The 27,540-nt window shown below is 40.0% G+C and overlaps 1 protein-coding gene across 4 annotated transcripts; it reads right to left on the minus strand.

Moving 5' to 3' along the window:
- Window positions 1-69: 69 nt before the first annotated feature.
- Window positions 70-27,285, minus strand: antxr1b (ANTXR cell adhesion molecule 1b). Of its 4 annotated transcripts, none has more exons than XM_058411554.1 (18): window positions 27,039-27,285; window positions 20,673-20,744; window positions 18,149-18,220; window positions 17,874-17,955; window positions 17,739-17,772; window positions 17,054-17,133; window positions 16,883-16,951; window positions 16,343-16,423; window positions 14,983-15,043; window positions 14,206-14,304; window positions 11,900-11,969; window positions 10,745-10,832; window positions 10,469-10,564; window positions 8,513-8,554; window positions 6,987-7,088; window positions 6,691-6,864; window positions 3,745-3,825; window positions 70-1,682 (listed from the first exon to the last, which is right to left on the minus strand). In XM_058411554.1, exons 1-18 carry the CDS (start codon window positions 27,155-27,157, stop codon window positions 1,233-1,235), a joined length of 1,872 nt encoding a protein of 623 aa, XP_058267537.1. In that variant the 5' UTR covers window positions 27,158-27,285; the 3' UTR covers window positions 70-1,232. The 4 variants fall into 4 exon arrangements, with proteins under 4 accessions (XP_058267537.1, XP_058267536.1, XP_058267535.1 ...); XM_058411553.1 differs by having other exon boundaries at window positions 10,667-10,832; XM_058411552.1 differs by having other exon boundaries at window positions 10,658-10,832.
- Between the last annotated feature and the right edge of the window lie 255 nt (window positions 27,286-27,540).

Here is a 27,540-nt window from a genome sequence, read left to right on the forward strand (position 1 = left end):
GAAGGACAGACTGAGACTGAGGGTAAAACAGTGGCTTAGTATTAAAGAAAAAAAACATAATAAAATACATGCTGGTTTATTTTTTATTTAAAAAACAAAACGAACTTGTACAGTTACATGGTGTGATCAGGTTAAGTTAGAAATGTACAAAAACATGCCGCGTGTTACATTAATGCCCGAACCGAATCGTCACATAGAAAGTGCTAGGAACATATTTTCACAAGCATCCAGAATATACAGGTAGCAAGTTTTCAGAAATAAGGACTGAGAAAAACTGTGTAGCCAATAAGCTCGGCACTGCTGCAGCCTCCGCCCATATCAGAAATGCTTCATTTATGATTATATTACTCGATGTAACATTATCAGTAACTAAAAGCGACATTTGCCAACGTTTATTGCGTTTCTGTCCGAAAGGCGATACTGCTGTATATACACATTTGAAAGTTTTATACAAAATGAACACCTCACTTCACCTTTACATCATCCTCTCCCATCTTTATTACTTTAAAGATTTGTGCAAACGAACGCTGACTGGAAGAAAAAAAAAAGCTGAGAGTCTGGGATGTGGAGGAAAGAAAATTTATGCAGAACATGACCGAGAAAGAAAAATTGGAGGAATGATGGAGTGGAAGAAAGTAAAGGAAAATGGAGGGATAAAAAATGGCAGGATTTACAGGAAAGGAATGAAAGTTGAAATGCTGGGGGGAAAAAATAATAATAAATGCATGGATTAAGAATGTAGAAAAACAAGGCTGTGCTGAAAGAATGGAGAGGAAAAACGAATGAATGAAGGAAAAGTCGAAAGAGTGGAGAAATGCAAAGAAGACAGGAGTGTAATGTAATGCGTGTGAGGTTCTACTTCGTACGACTTGAGCCAAGCTTCTGATTGGTCAGCTGCTGTAACACCATTACATCATTAGCTGGTAGTTACAATCCAAATGTTCCATCAATGTGCTTAATTAGGAATGTTCCACCTTTCCTAGCTCCAATCCATCTCTCCATTCCACACTTCCAGAGACATGATGGTCATGCAATCGTTTTGTTTTCCCCCCAAAGGGATCAGAGTAAGATTGGAAGCAATTGAAGTATCTCGTGATTCCTTGAAGTCTTCAGGAACATATACCCATAATGCACTGAAGTTGCTCCACTCATGTGATGTCAGGATGTTGACGTTCGAAACAGGAACGAAGCGCAGCTCGCAATTTCCTCCTCAGTTCAGTAGCCCCTCCCTTTTAGATAGAGGGTCGTGGTGGTGGGCGGGATGGAGGAGGGGCTCGCATGGCTGGAGCTGAATAAGGAGGTGGAGCCAGACAATTCGAAGACTGAAAACTTGGAGGAGAAGGGGGTGGGGCTAGGAGGGAGGGTGGGGATCTAGTAGGCGGAGGAGAGTATGGAGGTGGAGTGATGGTAGAAGGGGGCGGAGTGGAGGGGAGAGGAGGAAGAGAGGAGGTCGGGGATGGAGACGGGTAGGAGGGGTAGGAGAAGTCGTGGTCAGGGTATGAAGAGTGGCCAGAGTACATGCAGTTTGGAGTGGGAGGCAGTTGGCATTTTGGGGCAGGTGGGGTGGAATTGAGGGGTAAACTGTAGATGTGTCCCGAGCTGTCTTTGTTCTTGGTGATGTTATTGTGTGGATAGCGAGGTGGAGGGTAGGATTTCACCCTGGTGAAGTTCATACAGCGACCCTGAGAGGAAAAAATAAGAAACGTTGAGCTGCACTGTTCGGCAAAAAATAGGATGTTTGAACAGGAATGTCTACCATTCGTTTATTTGCAAGCTGGGATTTTATGATTGACGGGTTTATTCACATTCTGCAATGTAGACAGACACACCCGACAAACAGAGAAACACTGGAGATGGGAGAGGAGGACACGACACGTCTCGTTTTTGCTTGGCAATCAGACAGGTTTTTCTAGAAACTGACCATCAAATGAATATAACTCTCTTTATGTAGAAATGTACATAGATTTCTGCTTTTACTCGTATAAGATATTTGGAGATTGTCCACCACTGGCTAGTTAGTTGGTGTGTGAGCCTAGATTTGATTCTTTACAGACTATTCTAAAGTAAAGGACAATATGGCTGACCACATTTTGTCAATATACACTGTATTGCCAAAAGTTTTGGGACGTCTGCCTTAACATGCACATGAATGTAATATGGAGTTGGCTCCGCCCTTTGCAGCTAGAACAGCTTCAACTCTTCTGGGAAGGCTTTCCACAAGGTTTAGGAGTGTGTTTATGGGAATTTTTTTGACCGTTCCTCTAGAAGCGCATTTGTGAGGTCAGGCACTGATGTTGGACGAGAAGGTCCGGCTCGCAGTCTCTACTCTAATTCATCCCAAAGGTGTTCTATCAGGTTGAGGTCAGGACTCCCTCATCCATGTCTTTATGGACCTTGCTTTGTGCACTGGTGTGCAGTCATGTTGGAACAGGAAGGGGTCATCCCCAAACTGTTCCCACAAAGTTGGGAGCATGAAATTGTCCAAAATGTCTTGGTATGAAGCTGAAGCATTAGGAGTTCCTTTCGCTGGAACTAAGGGGCCGAGCCCAACCCCTGAATTCAATGATTGGGAGGGGTGTCCCAAAACTTTTGGCAACATAGTGTATTATGCTCAAGTAAAGAAAAGCCTTCCCTGCAACAACTCAATTGAAATTAGCTGAAAAAGCTGATAAAGGGCAGCACTTTAGAATGAGTTCTTTGAAAATGTCTTGAGAACAGTAAACGATTTTCTCCCTGCACACACAGTCTGCAACCTTAATCTTGATTATATCCTCTTAAGGAAGCCTTTTCAAGTTATTTTATCTTTCAGAGGGGTAAACATATTCTGTCTGGGCCCGCAGACCTGCGTTCGACTTTAATGCTCTCACCAGATCTCCCTTAGAGAATTATTTGCGTTCCTTTAGAGAGAAAAAGCCATTACCAGTCTGCTCCGGTCCTTGGCACTCTTATTCCCAACATCTGCAAATCTTTTTCTACTCTGTTTCTCCTCCAGACTCTTCTCGTGCAGAGTCAGGAAGACAGTCAGTTAATTCGCTCTTAAATAACTCGATGAGGCCTGACTCCGCTTGGTTTTTTTTTTTCCTCAGCTGTTTCTGCAACACTTTTATATAAGAGACTGCCGAGAGTCACAGCGGGGAATAAATAAATGTCAAAGAAATAAAACCTCGACTATTAAGGGATCTAGCACTCAGTGTGTATATTAGTATATTATTAGTGTTACTGTTGAACAGACAATCTGTCAATTAGGTTTATAACCCAGAACCTTTTAGAACGTACTTTTTGGCTCAATGAACTATGTCGGTTGAAGCTCATTTATAATTGGACAAAATTCAAGCCTCTGTATTTCAGTATGGTGCTAGAAACACAGATACCTGCGAATATATGGTTATAGGACTCTGAGAACAGGTTTGATTTCTAGAAATTTTTAAAGAATACATGAATCTGGGAATGGTAGATCCTGGGAACAAAGAGCATGGGGAAAGATGTTGGCGAAATGGGAAGCATGAGAACTTTGAACCATGGGACACAACAAAGAGCTCATGGACATACTTATACAACCTGAAAACATACAATGGGACCAGTGGTGATGTGGGATTTCCAGAAACACCCTTTATAGAACCTTTGGACATTATAAATGGCCCCAGAACAAACAGGGTTCATTGGTGTGACAACACAACAGGTTGTGTTTACTGAATCGATATATAATAAATGATTCGTGAATCAAATTTGGTAATTGTTTCTCACCTTTTCTCCAGGTTTAGGCCTCATCACAGAAACACGATCGTATCCTCTCCTCAGCCACACACACAGAGCGTCCAGCTTGCCCTGAAACGCACCACGTTAAACAGACACCTTCACTACATTAACACAATACAAACGTTATCATCAGTACACTGTGGCCATGTCCCAAATCACATACACTATCTACACCCATCAGGCATAACATTATGAGCACTGCCAGGTGACGTGAATAGCACTGATGATCTCCTCATCATGGCACCTGTTAGTGGGTGGGATATATTAGGCAGCAAGTGAACATTTTGTCCTCAAAGTTGATGTGTTAGAAGCAGGAAAAATGGGCAAGTGTAAGGATTTGCGCGAGTTTGATGAAGGGCCAAATTGTGATGGCTAGACGACTGGATCAGAGCATCTCCAAAACTGCAGCTCTTGTGGGGTGTTCCCGGTGTGCAGTGGTCAGTATCTATCAAAAGTGGTCCAAGGAAGGAACAATGGTGAACCGGTGACAGGGTCATGGGCGGCCAAGGCTCACTGATGCATGTGGGGAGCAAAGGCTGACCCGTGTGATCCGATCCAACAGACGAGCTACTGTTGCTCAAATTGCTGAAGAAGTTAATGCTGGTTCTGATAGAAAGGTTTCAGAATACACAGTGCATGACGGGTCAGGGCTGTTTTGGCAGCAAAAGAGGGACCAACACAATATTAGGCAGGTGGTCATAATGTTATGCCTGATTAGTGTATATGTTGACTACATACAATGGGCTATGAGGTGTCCTCAGCCACTCCAGTGCATTATGAGTATTCTGTTTAAGACTATTTGAGTGAATTGTAAATTTTCATAAGAATACTGGATATTTTCTACACTTTTAGATCACATCTACAACTACACAGATCAGGCATAACATTATGACCATCTGCCTAATATTGTGTTGGTTCCACTTTTACTGCCAAAACAGCCCTGACCCGTCCAGGCATGGACTCCACTAGACCCCTGAAGGTGTGCTGTGGTATCTGGCACCAAGATGTTAGCAGCAGATGGACCGGTGGAGCAGATGGTGCACCTCCATGGACCCTACCTCGCAGCTTACAGGATTCAAAGGATCACACTTGCCCATTTCTCCTGCTTCTAACACATCAACTTTGAGGTCAAAATGTTCACCTGCTGTCTGATATATCCCACCCACTAACAGGTGCCATGATGAGGAGATCATCAGTGTTATTCACGGCACCTCTCAGTAGTCATAATGTTATGCCTGATCCATGTAATGCACTAAGTAGTGAAGTGGATTAGGAAATATTCACTGTAGTGTTATCTGTTTTGAATTTGCCACTGCTGTTTTGGTAATAAAATACAGAATATAGGATCTAGTCGGTGACATCATCACAAACATATCAGACTAGTGTGTTTTCTGCATCGTGGTGAATTGCGAAGCAAGGGGATGATCTACACAGAGGACCGAAGCATTCTCATGTGTTCGTGGAATGTGTTTTTGCAGTGCTGAACACTTCCAGATTGCACCACACTCTTCATCTGGGTTCCATCCATTATCCTCCAGCGGAAAGTGGATAGAAAACAAATGATTAGATGTGCACTGACAAGAAATGCTGTGTTGGGGAAAAAAAGAGGATGTGAAAAATGCTTTAAAAAAGACTGTATGTTTTAGAGAGTCGAAAGACACGCTTGTCCATGCTGCTGTTCACACCATGTATGCCTTGTGAGATGGCGTTACAAGAAAACAGAACATGAGTAATTGTGAAACTAATTTCTGGGCCAGAAAAAAAAGAAGAAGAAGAAACCGGGCATGGTAATAATAAGGTTGTTATATCATTTTATTTAATAAGTCCAGAAACAACTTTCATATCTCAAATCTCAAGTACTAAGTTGCTGATCAAATCCCCTATGTGTGTCATGTGAAGAGGATGTGTAGTTGGACAGGAGTGTGTGTACTAAGGACCGATTCCATCTGCACAGAGTTGAGCTCGGTTCAGGGTCTGTTTTAGATTAAACTGAAATGACCGTGATCTCATGCTTCAGTGCAGCTGATAGACTAATGACGAGACAACGCGGCTATCCGATTCCTCAAGGAAGCCACATCACCGCTCTGTAAACACACCGTCATACTGTCCTGACCTCTGCTTCATATACATCCCTATTGTTTCTGCTTATGCTGTGTATGTGTGTGTGATAATGTGATGATGGCTATCTCTGATTTTTCAGTCTGTTCTCCACGCTCTTTAGGATGACTGTAACCCAGTGAGCTGTGGACGTATCCCAAACCACAAATCCGCCATTAAACTGATTCAGTGATTTGATTCTTTCAGCGAAATCAAATTACACTCACGGTTTTAGTGGCTCATGAGTAGTCTATTAGACTCTTTTAAAGAATCATTAAATAATAGTCAAACATGCTGTAGTACCTTTACGGTATTTGGCAGTGTCCAGAACCACTCACAGAAGTGAAAGGGCATTACATTTTACATTTATAACACTGAGCAGTTGAGGGTTAAGGCTCTTGCTCAAGGGTAGCTTTGGTCAACCAGTGAGCTACCATTTATAGAAGCACATTATATTAGTTACCTACACTGATCAGGCATAACATTATGACCACCTGCCTAATATTGGTGTTGGTCCCCCTTTTGCTGCTGTGTTCACCACTTTTGATCGATACTGACCACTGCAGACCGGGAACACCCCACAAGAGCTGCAGATGCTCTGATCCAGTGGTCTAGCCATCACAATTTGTCCCTTCGTCAAACTCGCTCAAATCCTTACTCTTGCCCATTTCTCCTGCTTCTAACACATCAACTTTGAGGACAAAATGTTGACTTGCTGCCTAATATATCCCACCCACTAACAGGTGCCATGATGAGGAGATCATCAGTCTTATTCACTTCACCTCTGAGTGCTCATAATGTTATGCCAGATGTATAGGTAATCAGACTTTTTCTTACCTTTATGGGTGTGTACCATTTGGGGCGATGGATGGGTTTGCGTGTGCCGTTATTGAGAGTGCGCGAAGGTGCAAACTCGAACTCGTACTCCACTTCAGGCAACGTCACTCGAGCATTCTTCGCTTTCTCTAGTTTTGCTCCCTCTTCTGTCGACCCCTTATCACCCCACCGCACCTACACACACACACACACACACACACACGCATACAGAATTACTGAAGTACTGTCAGGTCAGTACAATCATATTGAAAGTTCAGGTCAAACATCAACCACTCCCCTTTCTGTCTCTTCCTCACCTCCATGCGCTTGATGCCTCCTACTCCTCTTCCTCCGTAATAGGACGCGTCCACGGTCGGCCATTTTTTCTTTAGGAAGCCATCGTCGTCTTCTTCTTCATCCTTTAGAAACCGAATCAGTTACACTTACTTCATTGTTTTTAAACATCATGGAACGCACCGAATGAGTGATTCACTTTACTGAGTCGATTCTTTTGAACACAAATATGATTCAGTCCAGGGTTTAACTGCTCATATGAAAGCAGACACCCAGGGTCTTTAAGTACTTCTAATTGCTATCTAGCCTAGCTAGATTTAAAAGCAAAGTAAGCTTTAGTTGCACTGTCCATTTGATCTCTGTACCAGTGTTATTGGGTATAGCTGTGAATTGTTTACCTGACAGGGGGTTCACACGCCTCCCCATTTCCCATCGCCCTGCTCACCAGCAGCTAAACACAGAGTCATGATGCTTTACATACAGAAACCCAACAGTGTCCCGACTAATCTTATAACAGAATTATAGCAATAAAAGAATTTTTTCGTTTATCCCAGTTGAACTGAAGGCAATGGCTCACCAGTGCCAAGAGGACAAGAATGTAATAAAGCAATCCCTAAAGCTTTGGTCAAAATGTTTTTGGTCACAAAAATAAAAAAAGGTACATATGTCCTTTTATGTCCTTTTACCTCTCTCTTTGCTATTTCCTGTTTTTCAAGAGCCTGTGGCTTTTGCAAGCTAGTGCTGTAACTCATCTGGATTAAGAAGCTTTGGGCTGTTAAATCAATAAATTCCTATGTACGTATGCAAGTATTTTCTCAACGTCTCATTTAATCATCCTCTTCACGGTGCCAGAGAAAAGAAATGTCTAGATTTGGAACATATTTGTAAATGTATACGACTTTACCACTGCTTTAAAACAGGGTGGGGCTTGAAAGGGTGCATAATAAATAACAGAAAAACAGGACATTTATTGGGCCATGTCGTACAGCTGGTAAACCTTCCCAGATGAAGAAGTATGACGAGCCAACGAGCGATCACGAGAAGAAAAAAAAGGAAACCAAAAACGCCAGAATCCAGGCCGAAATGGCAGAACCATCTGAAAATGGCATTAGATGAAGAAAGGACAAATAAATGTGCAAACTGTGGAATTTTCCTAACTGCCCTCCTCACACACCGTGCTTTAAAAGAGTGTGTGTGTTTTCTTCACTTTTTTGAGTTTTTGGTGTATTTCATATGCAGATGTATGAACTATTGAAGCTTCCACACTTTGCTTCACATGTGCAGATTTCTGTACGGTTTTTATTTTATTTCCTCAGCCCATATTTTTACACGCGGCTTTGCCTCGCGGCCTTTCGCTCGTCCCATTCGGCTCTTGGAAATATTTGAGGTCTTTTGACATTTAGGTTTGAGTTACTTTGTTTCTCCAGTTTGGTTGCTTCGCATTTTAAAGGTTTAAGTACATCTCTGGAGTTTGATTCAGAATAGCAGTGTGTGTGTGTGTGTGTGTGTGTGTGTGTGTGTGTGTGTGTGTGTGTGTGTGGTGTCTCACCGAGCTTTCCTCTATTACAGGTGGAGGTGGTTCATGGATAACCTGTTGGGAAAAAACATTGTGAACCTTGATATGTTTCATCTGATAGACAACAACACATTGTACACTATCTATCTATCTATCTATCTATCTATCTATCTATCTATCTATCTATCTATCTATCTATCTATCTATCTATCTATCTATCTATCTATCTATCTACTTACCTGTCTGTCTGTCTGCCTGCCTGCCTGCCTATCTATCTATCTATCTATCTATCTATCTATCTATCTATCTATCTATCTATCTATCTATCTATCTATCTATCTATCTATCTATCTCTGTCTGTCTGTCTGCCTGCCTGCCTGCCTATCTATCTATCTATCTATCTATCTATCTATCTATCTATCTATCTATCTATCTATCTATCTATCTATCTATCTATCTATCTATCTACTTACCTGTCTGTCTGCCTATCTATCTATCTATCTATCTATCTATCTATCTATCTATCTATCTATCTATCTATCTATCTATCTATCTATCTATCTATCTATCTACTTACCTGTCTGTCTGCCTATCTATCTATCTATCTATCTATCTATCTATCTATCTATCTATCTATCTATCTATCTATCTATCTATCTATCTATCTATCTACTTACCTGTCTGTCTGCCTATCTATCTATCTATCTATCTATCTATCTATCTATCTATCTATCTATCTATCTATCTATCTATCTATCTATCTATCTATCTATCTATCTATCTACTTACCTGTCTGTCTGCCTATCTATCTATCTATCTATCTATCTATCTATCTATCTATCTATCTATCTATCTATCTATCTATCTATCTATCTATCTATCTATCTATCTATCTATCTATCCATCTGCCTATCTATCTATCTATCTATCTATCTATCTATCTATCTATCTATCTATCTATCTATCTATCTATCTATCTATCTATCTATCTATCTATCTATCTATCTATCTATCTATATTCTAGAAAGATTCTATGTCTTATTATTTACTCTATCTAACTATCTATCATCCTGGTGCACCTGGATCCCATGATCTCATTGCTGCAGCCCGGGTTCGATTCCCAGCCACTAAAGAGTTAACTCTCAGTGCCGGTCCCAAGCCCGGATAAAATGGGAGGGTTGTATCAGGAAGGGTATCCGGTGTAAATCCTGTGCCAAATTGATACATGCGGACCAAATGATTCGCTGTGGCGACCGCAAACAGGGAGCAGCTGAAAAAACTGTATATAACTGTCTATGTGAGAAATAAAAAATGAGCATCACATCTGTATTTAAGTATGCTATCCTTTCAAGACTTCTTATTTCAGAAGACAAAGAAGAGTGATCTGCTTTATGGAGAATCTTTGCTTGTGAAGTCTATATTACAATAACCACACCCTTTGAATAGCATCCACAGCTTTTAGCGAATGATTTCAGGGTTAAAATAGCAGTGCTTTAATTCAGTAGCTTATGAATACAATGCACTGTTAAGTGCTGATAGATCTCAGTTGATGCATGGTTTCTCTGCGGTGGATTCAATTACAGTGTGTTTTACTAGGGGAAAAGATTCTCATTGGACAACAGGCTTTTAATACGTCATTCTGAGCCATGCCAGGAGATCAGGACGTACAGATGTACGGCTTCTCCGTATGATGATTGGGAGATCTGTCAAATGGGCAGAACCTCACCTAGCAGAGGTGAGTAACCATAATCCATTGGCAAATAAATTCTAAGTATGATGTTATTTCTGATTGTTTGAGTTTTGGAAAGGGGCTGTCACTGTCACTACCATCATCATCATTGAAATTTAGCTCGTTAATTAGCTTCTTCGATGCTTTTTAGCGTGACGTTAACTTTGTCCAACTTCAATATCAAGCTTGTGCTCTTTCTCCTATTTTAAAAAATCTGCTACTGGTCTAAGAAACCTGAATATTTAGAGAGATGAACTGACCACAGTGCAGCAGAGCGGCCAGAACCACCAAATCAGGCTCAGAATCACCAACAGCAGCAGGACGAGTAGAGCGATGGCTAAAACCGTCCCGTCCATCTGCAGACACGCACACACATGGCCATTTTCACTGGTTCTTACATTCGCATCAGTGCAAGTTTCTAGTCTGTGTGTATGTATGTGTGTACTGACTGTACACACTGACGGTGGAGGAATGTCATTGTCCTGCAGGACCACAGTGGTGAGCTCGGTGCTGGCGGAGGTGCTGAGAGTTCGTACCGTATTCACACAGCCGTGAGCTGAGATGCTGACTGAGCTGGAGATGAAACTTATGCCGTCGTTCAGGCTGACGAAGAGAGAAGCAGATCTACAATGAGAGATAGGAAAAGAGCAGAAACAGTTATAAGACAATGAAAATACTTTTGAAAATAGTCCCATCTCTGAAAGAATTACACAAAAATTTATAACGCAGTGCTGTTGACTCCTTGATTCTGATTGGTCAGAATGCTTTAAAAGTTACACCAACCAGGCATAACATTATGACAACCTGCCTAATATTGTGTTGGTCCCCCTTTTGCTGCCAAAACAGCCCATCATGCACTGTGTATTCTGACACCTTTCTATCAGAACCAGCATTAACTTCTTCAGCAATCTGAGCAACAGTAGCTCGTCTGTTGGATCGGATCACACGGGTCAGCCTTCGCTCCCCACGTGCATCAGTGAACCTTGGCCGCCCATGACCCTGTCACCGGTTCACCACTGTTCCTTCCTTGGACCACTTTTGATAGATACTGACCACTGCAGACTGGGAACACCCCACAAGAGCTGCAGTTTTGGAGATGATCTGATCTAGTCGTCTATCCGCCATCACAATTTATCCCTTCGTCAAACTCACTCAAATCCGTACTCTTGCCTATTTTTCCTGCTTCTAACACGTCAACTTTGAGGACAAAATGTTCACTTGCTGCCTAATATATCCCACCCACTAACAGGTGCCATGATGAGGAGATCGTCAGTCTTATTCACCTCACCTCTCACTGGTCATAATGTTATGCCTGATGGGTGTGTATCAGTTCTGCCAGCTGCAAGGCAAATCACAGGTTTAGATTAATTCGCTCCTTCTAATACGTTATCGTTTCTATGGTAACAACATAGGAACTTGTATGGCTGATGCTCTACATAAATGTTAATAAAAGTTTATATAAAAGAAGAAGTGTGCCATCGCTGATATAGTGAAGTTATAGAAAGAGTAAAAAGAAAGATGCTGGTCAGCATGTAAACATATTTCCAAAACAGAGTAGTAGTTGTGCGTTATGGAAAATTCTTAACCCCAGAATCCTGGCTCCGTTGTGTTTCTTTCCACCAAGATTATATTTATTACATTTTTTTAAAAACAAAATATGATCCGCAGGAGGCTTAAGAGAAGACACTTACGTTCCCTCCTCCATCAGCACAGGAGCTGGACAAAGCAAGTATGTGTCTTCTACAACCAGAGGCCTCTCCACTACACACACACACACACACACACACACACACACACACAGAGAGGTTATTTATAGCCAGTACAGTAAAAAAAAATGCACTTCCTCCCACTTGGTCTGAATTAAATCACAAAACAGACCTGATGGAGCTTCAAAACTGTTTGGCTGAGAATAAATCGAGCACAGATTCACCTTTACCCCAAATGATGTAGTCGGACTAGGCACGGTGGCTGACGTTTGCTTATTTCACGTTGCTCTAAAGCTATGAGACGACATAAACCGTTGCCTATCTAACTGTTAGCTTCATTACTCTTAGAAATCCAGTACTAAAGTAAAGAAGTAAACATCAGAAAGGGGAAAACATATATATATATATGTTATAGTATTAGGAACACATTCTCACACTTAAGCATTCCTCAAGCAGTAGAAGTCACACACACACACACACACACACAGAGGGTCCTGCATTCCTTTCAGTAATATGATGGTGTTTAAGTGCATTAGCAGCTGGATGGATAACGGAACGGCAAATTCAGGAGAGATTAGTGGCTTCTTGAACACTGCGCTCCTTCCCTGTTCACTTCCAAAACAAATCGCACATTTTCTCTTATTTCCAAGTGCAAAAAGCTCCATCCAGACATTTTATACCTTCATTTATAACCAGCACACAGGCATCTCTACCGTTATGTGCAGACTGTAATTTAGCGGTTTGGTTGAAAAGATGTAAAAAAGATGGAGAGAGAGAGAGAGAGAGAGAAGAGAGAAGAAACACTTTCCTTTTCCTTTCTCCTCTGTTGTCATTGAACCTCAGCCATCTTTTATTTGCGTTTTGAGTGCGCATTCGAGAGCTGCATTTTTGTTGGTCTCCATGAAGATTAAGATTTCATCATTCATCACTGATAAAACTCTCTGATTAAGGCTGAGCAGCGAGGCCAATGTCCTTATAGTGGATTGCTTTTTTTTTTTCTCAAAATGAAGCATTTCTCCGAACAATTCGTGAGAATGCAAACTTGGCTGGACCAAAGTGGGCGTGTCTCAATTTAGGGCCTGTTCCTTAATTGGGAAATTGACCAGTTTTAATGCTCATTTTTAAAAACCGATCCATCACAGAAGTTCGACCGATCTAACAGATAAGACTGTGATGTTTGAGTTGGACTGGAAACGAGGCGACTTAGCTAGAAATGATAGTATTTACTGATTAGCATGATTTATTGTTAATAAATGCATAATAATAACAGTAAATGACATATTTATAAATGGTACACTCTGACCTGAAAATAAATTCCTCTTCCTGCCTTAAACTAAAGAAAAATCCTTAGAGAAAAATCTGCAAGTTTCACTGCACTTTCCCCTACTAGGAGTTTGCTTGTTATGTCTTTTTGCTAGCTGATAGATAGATAGATAGATAGATAGATAGATAGATAGATAGATAGATAGACAGACAGACAGACAGACAGACAGACAGACAGACAGACAGATAGATAGATAGATAGATAGATAGATAGATAGATAGATAGATAGATAGATAGATAGATAGATAGATAGATAGATAGATAGATAGTATAAACAGCCAAGGCTGGTATGAAACCTACATTTTAAATATAATTTAGCTATAAATAATAGAATTTACTGATTAGAATGATGTGATTCATTGTTAATAAATACATAATAATCACAGTAAATGATATATTTATAAATGCTACACTCTGACCTGCAAATAAATTCATCTTCCTGCCTTGCTGACCACAACTAAAGAGAAAAATCTTAAATTTTTTATGGCACTTTTCCCTCCCAGCTGATGATATAATTTCTATATTTTAGGAATAGACAGACAGACAGACAGACAGACAGACAGATAGATAGATAGATAGATAGATAGATAGATAGATAGATGGTTTCTGTTCTAGTCCTGTCTTCTCCCTGTCCTGTGTTTGGTTTGTTACCTGATTGTGTTCACCTGTATCATGTTAACTCACAGTCTATGGATGTGTTTAGTTATTTCATGTCACTTTCCCAAGTTCTGTGGTTCATGTTTCATTGTACCTCCTGGTCTTGACCCTCCCTCATGTTCTGACTGTTAATATGGACTCGGGTTAAAATCCCCTGCGGTGCTTACCACATCAGAATCAGGTGTTAAACTTAATCAGGATCCCACAATTAACACTGTGCCAGATTTTCATCTGTAATTTATATTAATGTAAAGGTTAGAAGCCTATACATTATAACTATGATTAGTTCCTTTATTAGAGGAGCACTTACTGATGGTGAAGGTGTCGTTGATGCGGAAACTGCACAACACTCGTCTCTTGTCTCTCGCGTGGAGGAAACCGTTTCCCCTCACCACCACCTGAAAGGATTCTGCAATACAGCAAGACCAACAGAGGAAACAGTGACGAAGGTATTGCAAATGGTCTGTAAATATTCTTTCCATGGCTTGGTCATGGTCTATATTCATGCCCTGTACAATGCTCCTGATTCTTAAGTGTAAGGGAGTCATTTCAGATGTAACTTGCATTACATTCAGGAGACAGATGTCTAAGTAGACGGCAATTTTACACTCTAGATGTGAAATCTGGATCCGGCTGCAAGGAGCATAACGACAGGTAATTTCCAAAAGGTTCGTTATTTCATCAAAACTTATAGGCAGCGCTTCTTTTTTATATCCATTTACCTCATAATTCTGTTCACTGGATGAAAGCTCTTCGAAAGCTTGGAAAAACAAATATGCAATATGAAGCTGTAAAAATTTCAGCTGGCTCGTTAAGGTGAACAGAATTATGGGATTTCCTCTATTGGAAAGGAAAAATGCAGCCAAAGTAAGGAACCTTAGAAGACCTCTGTGTCATTCTTCCTGAAAATGCTGCCCAGACATTCAGACTACCTCAACAGATGTCTTCTAAATGAAACATGGGCATCGACAAGCAGGATTAAATGATAATGAAACTCACTGCTGTTATATAATAATCTATAAATATGCATATTGTACATAGATAGGCAGATTTCATACACAAAGACTGTGTTCTCATCTTCGCTCACCTCCGGCGCATATAGTTGAAGGTTCAACGGACAATATTTCTATGCATGATCTCTTCAGGATCTATAAGAGAGAGAAGATTCAGGAGTGTAATAGGATAGGAGACTGAGATTTCGCAAGTGATGTGAGTTTCTTGTTTCAAGCTCGCTTCAATGGGCTACTGGTGTCGATTATTTGGGGGGGGGTAATGATACGTCGTGACCCGATGCATCGTGATGCATCATGAAAATGTACGATTCGCATCGTATTAATCAGCGACTAATGCTATTGCAATGTTTGAACACCAGAGGTCCCTTAATCTGTACAACCCATAGAGTTAAAATATAGAGTACAGCAAGCACACTGGTCACATGATCATGTTCTTTCGTGGACTCTGGGGCTCTGTTTCAGCTATTTATTTATTTATTTATTTATTTAAATAAAGTGATTTTCTTTCATCGACTTCTCTCGAGGTCTGTACTTTGTTTCTCTTCTTTTTTAATTAGCATCCTGTCTTTTGTGAACAAACTTCTGCTATAACATTAGTTAGCTGGATTGATGGTTGGTTACTGGTTTTAATGGCATAGTATAACAGCCTAATGTTAGCTAGCTTGCTTAAAAATACAGTAGATGACTGCGCACCGGTGCACAAAGCAAGGTCCATAAAGACACGGATGAGTGAGTCTGGTGTGGAGGAACTTGACCTCAACCCGACAGAACACCTTTGGGACGAATTAGTGCGGAGACGTCTAGAGGAAAGGTCAAAAATTCCCATAAACACACTCCTAAACCTTGTGGAAAGCCTTCCCAGAAGAGCTGAAGCTGTTATAGCTGCAAAGGGCGGAGCCAACTCCATATTACATTCATGTTCATGTAAAGGCAGATGTCCCAGTTTTGGCCTGGCTCACAGTCTCCGCTCTACTTCATCTCAAAGGTGTTGAGGTCAGGACTCTATGCAGGACAGTCAAGTTCCTCCACACCAAACTCACTCATCCATGTCTTTATGGACCTTGCTTTGTGCACTGGTGTGCGGTCGTGTTGGAACAGGAAGGGGTCAGCCCCAAACTGTTTCCTACAAAGTTGGGAGCATGAAATTGTCCAAAATGTCTTGGTAAGCTGAAGCATTAAGAGTTCCTTTCACTAAAACTAAGAGGCCAAACCCAACCCCTGAAAAACAACACCTGAATTCACTGATTTTGGAGAACCTTTGGCAATATAGTGTATCTTTGCTTATGGTGCTACATTATAGTAGTAACTGTTGTTACCTGTTGTTTATATCATGTTATTAACCTGATATAAATACTACAATGGCTCTTCTATGGGGAACTGTGCAGGAGGTCATTTCTCATTTTTGGAACTGGAACAAGTCATTCGGTCCCTTACTGAGTCGATGATGTCTTGCAGCGCCTCAAATCCATCATTCACAGGAAAAACATGATCTTCACTGCCAGCGATTGTAGCCAGCTATAATAAACAGAAGGAAAATGATATTTTATTTAATAGTAAATGCGCTATTCAGTATGTAGCACCGGGGGTACATGATTTACATGTGTATAGATGTGGCTTGTTGTATTTACTGACTTTCTGCTACTTTCTGTGTGTGAGGGAGTGTGTGTGTATTACCCATGAGGTACTATATATCGTCTAGCCTTTAACGCACAGCTTTTACCAGAAATCAAGTAGATGAGGTTAGCTAGAGCTCTGTAAACGTTAATTTATGTCATTTAAATTGTCATAGGCCGGGTTATTTACTCAGTTTTGGTTGTGTCTCATCTTAGGACTGTATATGAAGCTTCTTACTGAAATTCTGATAAAATTGTTTGGAACACAGCCCCCTCTCTTCTTTATAAACTTAGCGGTACTTTATTTAGTGAATTTATTCAGAAGAAGGTTTATTCAGCTAATTAAATCTAATTCGAATACCTGCGTTTCATTAAAGTCCTTCACGCCCACGCAGTACACCGTGGCACCAAGCTGGCGCGAGCGTCCCGCCTGTTAAAATACCATATTAAGAAAAAGTTATCCAGTAATGAGGTGTTAATCTGACCTATATAGTGACCGTCTGTATATACAGGAAAACACTGAATAGCTCACCTCTCGCGCTGCCAGATCAAACTGCGTCTCGCGCAGCTCTCCGTCTGTCAGAGCGATGATAACGCTCGCTATTCGATAACCTGCAATCAGAAAATCTGTAAATACTAGCTTCAGTGCCAAGAGCAGTATCTGAGTAGAGCCAGTAAATAATATATCGAAACCATAAACAAATTGTTTACTATTAACTATTATATAGTATTGATGATGACTCTGTTGCTAGGCAACCATGGGAAACATGGACACGAGCTTTAGCTAGTTAGCATGTCTTTCATATTCAAATAATGTGACACTGTAAACAACAGAAATATCACGTTTTCTCTCAGCCCTGTCGATGAATAACCAATAAAAGACTGGCATATGCTCTAGCATGACATTTAGAATACATTTAGCAGTGCTGCTCATTTAGTTTCCATGAGCTCTGCCATAGCGAAAAACATCAAGTGTGCCATTTTCAAGAGCCAGAAAAGAGTGGAGTACAGAAGAAAGGACCATTCATGTGGAATTATTACATAATGGACATTTTTACACAACTTTTATATTGTTGGAAATAGTCGAGATTAAAAGTGTGAAGCTTTTCAAAGAAAGGATGACGGAATATTTTTTGTTTTGTTTTACTCCATTTCCTTCTTCCTGAGTGTTTAAAAATGTATTTTTGACGTGGATCATTTGTATCATCACCACTCACCATCACCACTCGCATAGTAGATCTGCTCGCTTGCCTGTGATAGATAGAGCAAAGCAAACAAGAAACCCTTTTTAATTCAGGACAAAGATACAGAGCTGGGGGAAACCGAGTGAGACAGAACGGAGACTTTCTCACCCGCTCGAAGCCTTTGTGCATGAAAGTGTCTCCACCTGGTAAAACTCTCTGTAGTTCCTCTAGTCCGGCTCGTATCTGATCCCTAACACACACACACACACACACACACACAAACATGTAGATCTGAGAACACACCATATATAAGTGATTCTCAGAAGACCTGTTTTTTAGAAACATTTAAACATCTGTCACAGAACAGAGGAGGAGGAGAAAAGGAACATGTCAGGAAGTTTGTGAGGCTGGATTGACCTGTTGACTTTGTTTTCTAATCTCACCTGTCTTCTGTGAGCTTCATCAGGGTTCTGCCCTCTGTCGAAAAAACGATGAAGGACATCCGGAGCTTTGGACTGAAAAATGAAATAGAGAGCCCGAAAGAGTCAGAACGACACAATATCTGCTTTTCAGCCTGCATTTACTGCAATTTTAACTCTTACTACACCTCTTTGTTCTTAATGACTATCACTGCTAACTGTACACTAGTTTTGGGACACCCCTACAAATCATTGAATTCAGGTGTTGTTTTTCAGGGGTTGGGCTTGGCCCCTTAGTTCCAGTGAAAGGAACTCTTAATGCTTCAGCTTCATACCAAGACATTTTGGACAATTTCAAATTTTGTGGGAACAGTTTGGGGATGACCCCTTCCTGTTCCAACATGACTGCACACCAGTGCACAAAGCAAGGTCAATAATGGATGAGTGAGTTTGGTGTGGAGGAACTTGACTGACCTGCACAGAGTCCTGACCTCAACCTGATAGAACACCTTTGGGATGAATTAGAGCGGAGACTGTGAGCCAGACCTTCTCGTCCACCATCAGTGCCTGATCTCACAAATGCACTTCTAGAGGAATGGTCAAAAATTCCCATAAACACACTCCTAAACCTTGTGGAAAGCCTTCCTGGAAGAGTTGAAGCTGTTATAGTTAGAAAGGGCGGAGCCAACTCCATATTACATTCATGTGCATGTAAAGGCAGACGTCCCAGTTTGGCCTGGCTCACAGTCTCCGCTCTAATTCATCCCAAAAGTGTTCGATCAGGTTGAGGTCAGGACTCAGGTCAGTCCACACCAAACTCACTCATCCATGTCTTTATGAACCTTGATTTGTGCACTGGTGTGCAGTCATGTTGGAACAGGAAGGGGTCATCCCCATTAAGCATTAAGAGTTCCTTTTACTGGAACTAAGGGACCAAGCCCAACCCCTGAATCCATTGATTTGGAGGGGTGTCCCAAAACTTTTGGCAATACATTGTATCTTAAGTGTCCTGGGCTATAATGTATTTATCTCTGTTGATAAAATTGAGCTGAGGTAAACAGAGGAAGGTTTATATAACCCAGAACAGGGGTAAAAATACAGATAAAAACAATAAACCAGATGTTTCGTTTTACTGCGCTGCTCATCTGTTACTAATTAGGATGCAATTTAATAAGAATTCTTCTATCAGTTACTAGAATTTGGGACGGAGCTACAGCTAACGACACTATTAATGATGGAAAATGTGGTAACAATGGTTAAAGGGTGTAGTCAGTGTGGAGTTTGAGCAGCAGTTAGGAAAACACACAAACACACACACACTGATGTGTCACCAGATCCAGATACACTTCATCTCCTGCCCTCTGGACCTGATTGATGCTGATGCTCAACTTCTATGTAGAGATTTCTGTATTTGTGCCTTTATAGGATAGACACCCTAAAGATTTACACATCGTTCAAACAGAAAATGCCCAGGACTTACATGAATACTGTAGAATCGTTCATAATCCCACTATCTAGTCTTAGCAGAAGAGGATGAGTTCACTTTCAAGACACAACAATGGACTTAATCTAACATTAAAATAAACAGATCATGAACTAGCATTATATTAAAGAAGCTAACCCTGGATTAGCATTTTATTAAACAAGCTAACCCTGAAGTAAAAGTACATTGAATGATTAAACCCTGAATTAGTACTTGTATTAGTATTGAATTAGTACTAATTAGCGTTACATTCAACAAGCTAACACATTACTACTGGTGCTTGCTATGCAAAGCATACTATTACTCTCTCACTTGCTTATTATAATTCTTCTTCTTCTTCTTCTTCCGTAGATAGATAGACCTATGGAATTGTGGGAAGTACGTGACATGTATCCTGGTGACATCACGTGACGTCACATGGGCACCATCCCCCAAAATAAGGGAATTCACAACTTTACCACAACATGGATATGTGACGTATCAAAACGCTAATTAGGAGAACTGCGTGACGTGTATCCTGTATCCTGACGTTTACTCTACTACACATAGAATTTTATTAAACTGACACTGAACCCTGAACTAACTTTACCCTAAACATTAACATTATATTAAATAGTCTAATACACATAGAATTATATTAAACCGACACGGAACCCTGAATTAATTAGCATCTTAAAAAATCTGGCTAACTCAGGAAATGTCATTATTATATGCTAATGTATTGGCAATCATGTACATTGTGTGCATATATCTATATTTTCACTGATTTTCTTTGTTTGGCTACTTTGACATCATTTCAAGGAGCAGTTCATACCCATATTCATAAACATTAACAGTCCTCACTGCCAATTATTAGCCATCTAGCTAACCACAAGGAAATTCAGAGAGCGATCCTAATTGTGAAAGTTAACATCCAGCGCTAACTAGCATGAGCTAACAGGACTCAATGCTCATTTCACCAGTCTGTAAATGAAACCCTGCTGAAAACATCAGTCGTTCACGACAAGGTCCTTCAGAAAAGCGTCTGGTTCGCGTTTTAAATCCTGGCAGAGGGAAAAATCGTACCTGATGAATTTGTGCGCCAGATGATCCACGAAGTAATAAATCTCATTCCAGTGATGCTGAACGCTTCCAGACCTACGAACAACAACAATAAAAAAGATGATTGATTTTGAACACGTGTGTATACACACGTGTGGCACACGTAAATCGTTAGCGATAATCGGACTATTTTAAAAGACAGGGTTCACCTGTACACTTCACTTTAGCAGTGAAAACAATGCCTGAAGTGATTTCCTCAGATTTTACCTCAGGTATTTGCACACTGAATAAAGTCCTATTGGGTTCCCAACTAAAGTCTAGCTAGCAAATTAGCTAAGCTGGTAACTGTCTAGCAGAATTAGCTAGGTTGGAGCAATTAATCATGGCTAATCAAATAGCCTTCCCGCTATCTAGACTTCTTGCCTCAGGGTTGAGGCTGAGAGTAGCATTAAGGTAAACATGCTAGCCATAAAATACTGTAAATGAACACAAGAAATAACAAAGGCTAACTTTGCTAATTGGTAAAAAACTAACAGGTTAGCTCTCTTTATGCTACCACTGTTGCCAGTGCTAGGATAGGATTTAAGCGCATTAGAGTCACGCTTTTAAGATATTTTCTTACATTTCTGGGATGATTTAATTTATAAAATTGTTCATTAATCTTTATTTTATAGTTATAAAGGAAGATAAAGCTCAGAAATAATTTAATATTTATGATCTTTTATTCGGTGCCTAATAGATAAAAAAGATATTTGGCTGATATTTAAAAATAAATATTTTGATTTGAGTTTTTTGGAACGCGTGATGAGAGGCAGAGCGTCCTATTTCCCACATGCCTGAGGGCAAAAATAGCCATAAAGAACTAAAATAAAGCAGTGTCTGCTTTGGTACTCTGGCTGTTTTCAGTCTGTATGCGGTGCAGACAGATCAGACAGGAATTTTTGTTTTGCCTTACCTCAGCGAATTTGGAATGAAACCTCATTTTTTATTTTTTTTTGCATATGGCACTTTCATTTGTTGAGTTGAGGCTGCTCTGCTAGAGAAGTTATTAAGCTGAGAGTTTCGGCAGCTGGAAACGCATTCAAGTGCAATGTGATATGTTTTATAGTTGGTTAGCACAGCATTCTGAGACACATTAAACACGGCGCTATTGAAAACATTAGGTGTGACATTCAAACTAGCACCGGAGTAAACAGGCCCACCGCAAACTAGCATCGTAGCTTCGAACCGATGGGGCGCTAGCACTCTTTTTAAAATCGCAGCGATGAATTCTGTAGCAACATTACAGTTTTTTTCAGTATCATTATGAGTATGTTGAATAGTAAGCATCAAGTAGGAGAGTGAAGTGCTAAAATAGGTAAAAGAATAGCAAAACGTTGGACTTCAGACTGAATACGTGTCAGTCCGTAATGATGAATAAACATTCCAGGGAGAAAACACTCAGCACTTGAGGGAATTATTATAATCCTGTTATGGAGCTCACTGGGATTTCTGCAATTTTTGGAACACAGCATTGGCTTTGCTAACGCCCTGATGTCATCTTTTTTTTATTTTTTTTATTTCCAAACACTGGGTTATATAATATTTGCATAAAACCACAGCTCTTTCAGAGTTAATGATTAAAAGCGTGTCTTTAAAATGGCCGCATTGTGATCCTTTGCTCCACATCCATCCAGCAAAAACAGTGACATTTAGATCGTCGCGAATTTTTGAGAGACGATAAAGCAAGCCGTGAAAAACGGAGGAGGATTTGGAGTCTGGAGGTTTTAATTAGCTGTGATGGTTCATGATTCATGATAGAAAATATTCCGATAGAAAATTCTGTCAAGAGCTTATCAGGAAGGGAAATTATAACCATCAGGCTGAACTGCAGCAAAGTTAACCTCTTCTGTTCTGTCATTTTAAGGAAAAGTTAGCAAAAGAAAATCATTTACATTTCTGGAATTTGGTAGACGCTTTATTCCTAATTAGGGTCACGGGGGTCTGCTGGAGCCTATCCCAGCACACATTGGGCGAAAGGCAGGGGTACACCCTGGACAGGTCACCAGTCCATCACAGGGCCGCACATATAGACAGACAACCACGCACACTCACACTCACTTCTATTGGGCAATCACCAATCAACCTAATGTACATGTCTTTGGACTGTGGGAGGAAACCGGAGTACCCAGAGTAAACCCACGCGGGCACGGGGGAGAACATGGAAACTCCACACAGAAAGGCCCCTGCCTGTTTGAACCCTTTGCTTTGTGACAGTATAGACTGTTAAAAGTGCTGAATAAATAACTTTAGATTTATTTCTTCTTTCTGATTGGTCAGAAGGTGTTACTGTATTGCAGCAGCTTTCCCAATAGTTCAAATCACAGATATACACTATATTGCCAAAAGTATTCGCTCACCCATCCAAATAATCAGAATCAGGTGTTCCAATCACTTCCATGGCCACAGGTGTATAAAATCAAGCACCTAGGCATGCAGACTGTTTTTACAAACATTTGTGAAAGAATGGGTCGCTCTCAGGAGCTCAGTGAATTCCAGCGTGGAACTGTGATAGGATGCCATGGATGACAGAGTCTGGTGTGGATGAACTTGACTGGCCTGCACAGAGTCCTGACCTCAACCCGATAGAACACCTTTGGGATGAATTAGAGCGGAGACTGAGAGCCAGGCCTTCTCGTCCAACATCAGTGTGTGACCTCACAAATGTGCTTCTGGAAGAATGGTCAAAAATTCCCATAAACACACTCCTAAACCTTGTGGACAGCCTTCCCAGAAGAGTTGAAGCTGTTACAGCTGCAAAGGGTGGACCGACGTCATATTGAACCCTATGGATTAGGAATGGGATGTCACTTAAGTTCATATGCGAGTCAAGGCAGGTGAGCGAATACTTTTGGCAATATAGTGTATATTCATATAACATCCTCGTAATTATTTATGTCGTTGCAGCTCATTCCCAAAGACTTCCGAAGGACAATAATAAACGGATTGTGGTATTATTTAACATAAAATATAAAAAAATATATAATCATTGATACGGTGATGTTTTCTTCACCATACCAAGGAGGGAAATCATGTCCAGGTAGGAAATTGTCTTCCAAATCATCTGGCCTTTGATTAGAGGGAATGACATCTTGTCTCTATACCTTGAAAAGATTAGGTACTCATTAAGAGTTGATCATTGATTATGTTGGCCATTTTAGATCCATTTTTAGACCCCCCTCACTTTTTTATAAATTTTATTTTATTTATTATTATTATTATTATTATTATTATCATATATTATATATATATATATATATATATATATATATATATATATATATATATATATATATATATATAATGTTATATTATTTAGATTTATTTATTTATTTTATATTGAAAATTCAATTAAAAAAATCTTAAAACCAAATCATCTGGACTTTGCTTTCCAGTTTCTAATGACCAGTGATATAATGACCCATATTTTTTTTTTTGTCTTATTAACTTCCAGAAAGAAAAAAGAATAATAAAGGCAGGATTGGAGCTGCTATAACGTAAGTGAAAAGAGGAGCTTACTTCCAGTGACAGTAAGAAGGCATGACTTATTATTTATAAATAAATGTTTCCATGGCAAATTGCTGTGGCATAAGAGGAATAAAACAGTCTGGCTTGCTGTTATTGAAAAGAAATAATACATTAGCATGCCATATTGTGTTTTATTCCTTATGTCATATGACTCACTTAAACTTAAAGTGACCTAATGCGGTATGACATTAAGACGTTACATCGACTATACAGCCGAGTGCAAAAGTTTTCACACCCTTATGTTCGAAGTGAAAAAATGTACTATTTTGCATTCATTTCATGTGCATTTAACTGTTGAAACCCCATAAATAATAGCAGAAATTTTTACAGCATTTGACATTAGGTCAGGACTGCATCCCCTTAGACGCATGCTAGTCAATTCATTTGAAAAATGTGCCCCATTATGTGTATTTAAAACACTGTTAAGTCTTAGGGCAGGGAAAAGTTCGAACAAGGTCTTGAGCAGTTAACCTCACATTCAACTCTCAAGAGCAGAAGTACTGACCCCTCCACACAGCCCGGGATAAAGTGCTCAGGGAGACTGATAAGTGCAGTGGTAATCATCAGCCAGAGATGTCGAAAAAAATCCAAAACAAACAGCTGGATGCCTAAAACCCCTGGAGTGTCAAGTGAAATCGACTTTGCTGTCTATATCATATTTATTTTATGTGATAATGACACAACAACATCTGGAGTGTAAGTTCATATATATATATATATATATATATATATATATATATATATATATATATATATATGACCTTATGCTCCAGATGTTGTGTCATTATTGTATTATATATTATATGAGACTTCTCTAGGGTTTAGTTGCATATATATATTTTTTAACAGTTCAGCAACTTTCATTTGTCTTTCATCTGTCACACAGCTGCTTTTCAGATCTGGTTTTCATGCATGACAATGAATTGACTACACACACACACACACACACACACACACACAGACACACACACGCATTCTTTCTCTCCCTCCCTTTGGCTTCCTCCCTTATTTTCTTTTCTTTTCTTCTTTTAGATGTGTGTGTGTGTGTCTTTCTCAGTGTCTTTCTTACTGTGTGTGTGTGTGTGTGTGTTTGCCGCAGCCATGCAGCTCTGGAACATCTGGTGCTGCTGGTGAAAAGGTTCTGTTTTAATTCTGCTGAGCTCAGGCTAACCTTTTTTGACCTTCTTATGGAAGGCGTTCATATTTAAGTGCAATTTTAAGGGCAGGATTTACTTTCTTAAATGATTATCATGTGCCTTTGTTAGGGATGATAGGATCGTCGACTCAGCACTATATCCTTGTCCATCTAGGACCTGTATGTTGATATGCTTGTAAGGTGTTATAAAGTGTAATGACGCTTAGTGGCGTTATTAATTACTTATTATATGTTTACTGAAAGCTGTTGTGGAAGACCACTGAGCTTGAAGCAACTTATTATACACCTGTCTAATTTTTTATTTCCATAACAGTGTTGATGTTTTTTGTTCAACTTTTAGTTCAAGGTATTGGATTTCCACAAGACATGACCATTTTATGTTGTCGAACCCCATCGCCTATTAACATCCATTAAAAAAGTACATTATAGGCAGAAACAATGGAGCAGCAATGCGGTGGGTATTGATGCCTCTTCACAGCTGCAGCATCTCTGGTTTGATCCTAAGCTCAGGTTAATGAGTCTAGCGTACGTTTCCCATGTCTTTATGGCTTTTCTCTGGGAACTCCGGTTTCCTCCCACCATCCAGTAGCTATACTTTCTATGACAAACTTTCTCTAGTGTCTTCACGGTGCTCTGGCGTCCCATCCAGCATCTTATCCTGGGATCTATTGTGAGCCTGACCAGGATAAAGCGCTTACTGAAGATGAGTGAATTTATGGAAGGACGGAATGAATTGATTCAATGAATCAGTATGGAAAGACTCATATCACTCCATCATTCCCTTTAGTTATCAAATAGAGACATGAATAACTACAAAGTTAACAGTTATCCCTCGATTTCCCGCTCAATCTCTAGACGCCTTTACTGCACGCTTTATTATAAGCATTATAAGTGTGAGACCTAGAGGAGGAAACAGCGCCCCCGGTGTCATACAGACGCCATTACAACAACTACCATGACTAGAATGACCACAACAGTCCCTCTGGTGTTCAGTGTTTACATTAACTTGGAGCAGGTGGATGGGAATGGGTTACTTTTGCTCTATATGACGTCTCTGAACGTCAAATTGCTCCAGTATTAAAGCATGAGCGTTCATTCTTTCTGGTCTTATAAACATGTCCAAGTTCAACTTTGTCTGTAAATGAATGTCTCATAATTTTGTCCATGCTCGGTATTTTGTTGTTATTATTGACCTCGTAATAATGATTATGCATTGACCTAATGATTTATTAGGCATATATGATACCTAATAAATATATATTAATTATATATATATATATATATAAATATATATATAAAATACACCGGATGTAAGGCATTGTTTTCAGTGAGAAGGACAAATGGGACGATGAGTCCGAAATAAGCAGCTTTTGAAAAAGGAAAAAAGAAATAAGCATCCAAGATAACAATATCTGGCAATGCTACATGATCTTGAAATCTTATTATGAGATATGTGCTCCATCATAAATTTCTGATAAATAAAAATCCATTTTTTTTAAAATGAACTTCAACTTCTGATCTGCCTCTGGACAGTCACTGGGCTCTCACACCCCACATGGCCTCTCTCTCACCTGAGCCAACCAACTCTTTATTTCTTTCTTTCTTTTGCAATGTTATAAACATGTGTAATTAACCATAACAGTATGAAGTGACAGGAGGAAACTCACTTATCCAGGACGAAGTAGAGGTCAAATCCACCGTAACATGAGGGTCCGTAACTCTGTCCAGCGCTGCCCCCAATCAACACAAACATCAGCACACACACCTTGACACAACATACACACATTATTCCAGCATGGAGAGAGAGAGAGAGAGAGAAAGAAAGAGAGAAAGAAAGAAAGAAAATTGAGTGCAGCTCTGAGAAGGGACGTGTGTGTTTGATTCCTGCTGCAGCTGCTTGTAAAGCCCGGACAGTTTATGAGGGACTGGGAGGAGAGAGAGAGAGAGAGAGAGAGAGAGAGAGTAACAATGAGAGTGAGAGAATAGAGTTTCACTCTGGCTTAATGATTTGATGCTGTTTTAGAAATTGGAGGATCCAACAAACACTTTTCAGTATGGGACCCAGTGACAGTGACCTCCACAATTAATTAATAAAAAAAAAACATTAATACATAATGCAATTAGTAGACCCAAATGCATGGGTATGGATATCACAATCAGACACAATGC

Source organism: Hemibagrus wyckioides, linkage group LG16 (genome assembly GCF_019097595.1).
Source record: "Hemibagrus wyckioides isolate EC202008001 linkage group LG16, SWU_Hwy_1.0, whole genome shotgun sequence".
Lineage (NCBI taxonomy): Eukaryota > Metazoa > Chordata > Actinopteri > Siluriformes > Bagridae > Hemibagrus > Hemibagrus wyckioides.